This window comes from Pundamilia nyererei, unplaced genomic scaffold (assembly GCF_000239375.1).
Source record: "Pundamilia nyererei isolate P.nyererei 1_Seehausen unplaced genomic scaffold, PunNye1.0 scaffold00041, whole genome shotgun sequence".
In the NCBI taxonomy this organism is placed as follows: domain Eukaryota; kingdom Metazoa; phylum Chordata; class Actinopteri; order Cichliformes; family Cichlidae; genus Pundamilia; species Pundamilia nyererei.
The window spans coordinates 1,862,253-1,867,772 of record NW_005187442.1 but is presented as its reverse complement, the minus strand read 5'-3'; the positions used below and the strand labels follow the sequence as shown (position 1 = coordinate 1,867,772).

Genomic DNA, 5,520 nt, shown 5'->3' with positions numbered 1-5,520 from the left:
TCTCTGAGTCGAAGTATTTGGACACACACTGGTCGAAATACGTTCTCACAGTCTCACGCATAAGTTCAGCAAATGCAGTACAGAGCCTGCAAACGTATCACATGCAGGCAAGTTATTGTTTGAAAAAGAGGACAGCGACAAAGATACATTCACTGATTGTGTGTGAGTGTGTGTTCAAAACGTAGTCGTGCAGAACGGGCAGACTGGTCGCAGCTTTTCTCAAGAGCTGCTCATCCAAACAACACGAGTCAAGAAACGAGACAAAATAGCAAAAAACAAAAATATCTGTACAGTTTTGATGTGGTTTTTACCTCTTCAGCTTTCTTTACGATCAGTTAAGACCACATAGATGATGACATTTGGTAAAAGTTTCTTACTGTAAAACTTCCCCAACACACACAGAGTGGTGCAGGCTGCGGCTGGCAACACAGAATTAGCCCAAATATGTGAACTGCTCATCTCAGTGAACTCAAATGCAACACTACGTGGTACCCTGGCCCACGTGGGTTAGACTAATGGTTGTTTAATTAATTAATTAATTTGTTTATATAGAGATAGGCATGGAGGCCCTGGCAGGTTTATTATTGGCGATGTGGAGGCTTTCTTCGATGTGGAGCCCCAGCAGGTGTACACCAGCCTGTTGTGGTTGTTGCTGCTCTGCAGTACTTTGCGTTTATGTTTGCTTTGAGTTCCATCCTGAGACGAGCCCAATTTATTCTTTTGGCTGGATCCTTGTTCCTGGAGCTGAATATGTATGGGGTTTGGGGCCTGATGGGCTGTGGTAACGTGGACCCCAACTCGGTTTCCTCCCAGCTTGTGGTAGGTTGAGAGAAGCAGCCGGTGGAGCTCCCGCTGGAAAGTCTTGTTGAAGTAGAAGTAGATGAATGGGTTGTAGATGTGGGAGCTTTTGGCGAAGAGGGCGGGAAACACGAAACCCTCCGGAGCCATGTACCGGTGCTCCTTGTGGAAAATGAAAAGGAAGGACACGACAGCGTAGGGAGCCCAGGCAATTACAAAACCCAAACTGATGCAGAAAAACATCTGGAAGGGGAAGCGACAGAGTAGAGAGGGTAAGTTAGTACACTGGAAACTAATCAGAGACCTGATGAATCATCTCTGACACACAAATAACTTGTTTCCTATGAAACGATCCATTTTCAAACAAAGCAAAGATCATGTGGTGCAGCAGACTGAATATTTCATGTCTACACTTTCCTAGTAACGGATCTCGTACGGTCATGTGAATATTGACGTGTTCAGGAAAAAAATTATGGCACTAATTCTATTTTTAAAGCGACACGAGTTTCTTTTAAATATAACGATATTTTTGTTATTTTTACCTTCACTTTATCTTTTCCATCTCGTGTGGTTGGAATGAACCCATTTCCGTTCCCTTAAATATTAATAGAAAAAACATAGCAGAGGCACCTCCTCCCTACAACCTCTTGGTCATCTGGGCCTCACACTGTGTTCTGGGCCTCGTGGGCTCTCTCCTGGTACTCTGGATTTCTTGAATTTTTTTTCAAGGTCAGCTTTGACCTCGGGTGCTAATAGTGAAGGTCAAGGTCAAATGTTTAACCAACCTAGGTACTCGTATCCCCCAAGGTTTAAATTGTTGTAAAATACGAAGACAATCGATAAAAAATTGTGAGTAATATAAAGTTGGTTTGTTGTGACCTCGAGGGGATTTTCAGCAAATTTAAATCAGCTTGAGCTGTTATTGGTATCTACCATCACAAAGAAATGTGAAATCCTGTGGACAGTAGAGTGCTAACAAACAGACAAATAGACAAACGGAACTGATTACATCCTCCCTTCCATTCAGAGGAAGAATACATCGATTGATGTGGCTGAAATGTATCTGTGATAAACTGCAGGACAGTCAAACATTCAAAATCAAAGGTTCTACAGACAAAAGACAAGTCAAGTATAAAGTGTGACTCAACTTGGAGAGACAAGAGGCTCAAATGTTTAAATCTGAGATAACGCTGGAGGCTCTTCTTCCAGCTTCAAAGTCTCTAACAGATACATGTCATTATCAGCTTTGTTCAAAACCCTGTTACATACCAAGATATGCTGTTGCCTTAAAACTCCAAGAAGAACCAAGTTTAGATCCGATCTCCAACCACAATAAAAATGCACAGAGGGCTAAATGAAAGCAATGAGTAATGACTGATGAGTAAAAGATGTGAATGCCTGTACGACCTTCACAATGCATTAGTACTGTGATACCTCTATAACTGATAAAGTCTGATCTAATGCCACGAGGTCAAAGCGAGAATTTTACAGAGAAAGGTTCGAAATTATAAAAGCTCCAAAACTTAAAGAAAGATGCTTCATTGCTTTCTTTATTACCTCCTTTAAGATACACTGGACCATCCCATATGAAAGGAAAGGAGATATAACTGGCAACTAGCATGTAAATACTAATTATTAGCCTGTTTTTCATTTAATGCCATACCCTGCTGTTGTAATATTCATGGTTCACACCCAGCCTGGTTTTGCTGCAGGCCTCTTCCTGTCAGGAGGGACTTCTTCCTTCCCACTGTCACCAGCTGCTATTATATTGCAGGGTTTTTACTTTGCAAGATAAAGCATATTGAGATAACTCTATAAAGACAGTTTATTTAACTCTAATTCTTATAAAGTTTTTTATCTTGTGTGCCGAACATAGTTTTACATGTAAATGGAAAAAAAAAATCTCTCTAATTTCTCTGGATCATCTGCCTCCATCTCCATCCTGCCTCTAGCATCCTCCTCTGTTACACCTCTGCACATCCTGCATCACTACATTCTTGAATCTTCTCTGTGGTGTTTCTCTTTTCCTCCTGCGTGCCACCTCCTTATTCAATATCCTTTGCTGCATGGTCACTTAATCATTTCCCCAGTGTGAATAGACAACATGAGCTGAGCTCAATATGAAAAGCATCTGGTTTCACTTTATAGGCTAGTATATATTAATTTTTCTTTAAAATTACAGCTGTGGTATTTGAGTGATGTTTTTCGCGGGATATTCGGGTTGTTCTCTTTCATATGACCTGACTAGTTTGGTGTAGTTACCTGATGATGAGGTCAAGGATCAGTTATCAGGAAGAGACACGGGTGGTCATTTTTGGCACTATTCGACCACTGATGGAGAATTTCCTGTTGGTGTGCACTGAGCAGCAAATTCGAGCGCTGCCTGGACTGGATTCTCTCAACATTCTCAGTTCATGTGTGTTTGTCAAGTCTGCAGATATAATGTAAAGACTGAAGCTCACCATGGAGAGCCGCTTCTCAGCGCGGCGCAGGTTGTTGCGGATGCCCCTAGCAGACAGCAAGTAGGAGAAGCGGGACACCTTGTAGAGGATCCTGCACTGCGACACCACAATGAGGAGGACGGGAACCAGCGTGAAGCAGGCAAAGGAGCAGATGACATAGAAGGCATCCTTGGCGGAGGTGTGATAACCCCGCCAGGCGATTGTGCAGGACAGTCCGTAAGGCTCGGGGACGTACTCGCCCCAGCCGAACAGAGGGAAGCTGGACCACACTGTAGCAACCAGCCAGATAGCACAGCACAAGAGGCGGATGTTGGTTCCTTTCAGCCACACAGCTACAGCAAGAAGGCAAAAAAAAGGATAGAGACTGCAAGATTGGGGGCATTTGGGACATGAGTTACATGAAACTACTACTCTTAGCATCAAATTCTTATTAACTAACAACAACAGCCCTCACCGTAAGCCAAGCTGTAGCAGGTCTTTAGGTAGCGGATGATGCTGATGGCAGTGATGGTGAACATGCCGCACAAGCCGAAGATGTAGCAGCCGAAGCCGTAGTAAACGCACGTGATGTTTTCTCCCAGCCAGGCGTGGTGGAAGGAGGACAAGATGGCGAGCGGGTAGAAGCAGATGCAGCTGAGGAAGTCGACAACAGCCAGGTTGACGCACAGCAGCTCCGAGCCCACCATCTTCTTCCTCCTGAGGTAACAGATCACCAGCACCAGCCCATTCCCCATTACAGAGAGCAGAGCTGCACCGGGAAGAAGGTCAGAAGGAAACTGCTGCATTCGTTTAGCATTTGGCCTCTTTGGAAGCAACACTATTTTTATAATTGCTATGACCAAAATGTTAGCAAACATTTAGAAAGTTTTTGAGACAAAGCAAAAAACGTTTACATATTTTATACCTTCAAAAGGGCATCGTTACTTTAAAGTGAGTGTATCCCATGGAAAATGTTCCCATCAGATATGCCAATGTCAGTTTTACTTAAATAGCACATTTAATTACAGATAATGTCAATGTTGTTTAATATAAAGATAAAAACATAGGCTCACAATGATGCCTCAAGGCAATTTAAAAAAGCAATATAAAAGTATACATAAAAATAAAATACAACACACTTAAACTCTTAAAAACCATCTTTAGCAGAATAACCTTCTTATGGGCACTTTGCACTATTTGCCCAGCAGTCTGACATTTTTAGGTCGTACATATCAAAGTGAGAGCCACCATGCAGAATAACTGGATTATTGACGTCTTAGAGGCAAACCGAGCACACATTTATATGAGTGACAACACAATACAGGTTAAATCCTTACTTATAGTTACTGCTATTGCAATGCACACCTTCAGCGCTCCTAGTCAAGTGTAACTAGTTTAATGAGCGACTGAGCCCTGCAGACAAATAAAAGTCAAATATAAGATCTGAGAAGTTCACTGAAAACGAACCAATGGAAAGAAAAAGAAAATGAAATGATTAAAGTTTAAATACTTTATATTTAGTGGAAATTAAAGCACTTTTTATAACTTAAAGGCGTGAATTAAGCTTATCAAAAAAAATAGTCAACAGCATTTTTGTTTTCCAGGTAAAGCAGAAATAGAGAGAACAGATAACTCAGCATACCGATGGAGAAGATGGCCAGTCCCACGCATATGTCAGCAGCTGGGGTCAGTTTGGAGGTGAAGGCGGAGGTGGTCCGGTTTCCATCAGAGGAGTTCAGAGGCATCGGTCGCTGCTGCTGGTGTTGCTGATGCTGCAGTGGCTGAAATCCAGTCCTGTCTGTCAAAGGGAGATGAGGCTGACTTTCTTTTATGCATGGGGTTCTGTCGCCATGGTAACTCAAGTGTGTGATGTCCGTCAAATACACTGAGGATGGGGATCCAGGAGCTCTATAGACAAGGACGCTATAAGGACTTTGGCTTAACTTGCAAATGCCACCACAATATCTCCAAGAGCCTGGGCTTTAACAGCCTAACCAGCTATTTTTCCATTTATTCTAAGGTATTATAGTTTAGTTTATTTTTAATCCTGCAATATTACGATTCCTCAACATTTTGTTGACTTCAACTTAAAACCACATCAGAGAGCCAGAAACTGCAGTTCCTCCAGCGGCCAGTTGAAGCTGGGTCTATAAGAGAGTCAGACTTCCACATTAAAAACAAAAAACTTAAGAGATTAGATGAACTTTTCACAGCGTGGTACAAAGACTGGTTTTCATTCTTTGTGGCTTATTTCTGCCCTCACAATAACTATAGAGAAGGT

General features: G+C 42.2%; 1 protein-coding gene across 1 annotated transcript; it reads right to left on the bottom strand.

Moving 5' to 3' along the window:
* On the bottom strand, positions 1-5,403 carry opn8c (opsin 8, group member c). Its single transcript, XM_005731086.1, has 4 exons — positions 4,882-5,403; positions 3,715-4,008; positions 3,261-3,592; positions 1-1,041 (listed from the first exon to the last, which is right to left on the bottom strand). Exons 1-4 carry the CDS (start codon positions 4,982-4,984, stop codon positions 532-534), a joined length of 1,239 nt encoding a protein of 412 aa, XP_005731143.1. The 5' UTR covers positions 4,985-5,403; the 3' UTR covers positions 1-531.
* Positions 5,404-5,520: the final 117 nt, after the last annotated feature.

Coding starts and splice junctions, on each gene's coding strand:
- opn8c (XM_005731086.1), bottom strand. CDS start 4,984: ATGCCTCTGAACTCCTCTGATGGAAACCGGACCACCTCCGCCTTCACC. Junction 4,009..4,881: donor ACTGGCCATCTTCTCCATCG/GTATGCTGAGTT, acceptor TTCCCGGTGCAG/CTCTGCTCTCTGTAATGGGG. Junction 3,593..3,714: donor CTGCTACAGCTTGGCTTACG/GTGAGGGCTGTT, acceptor TTCTTGCTGTAG/CTGTGTGGCTGAAAGGAACC.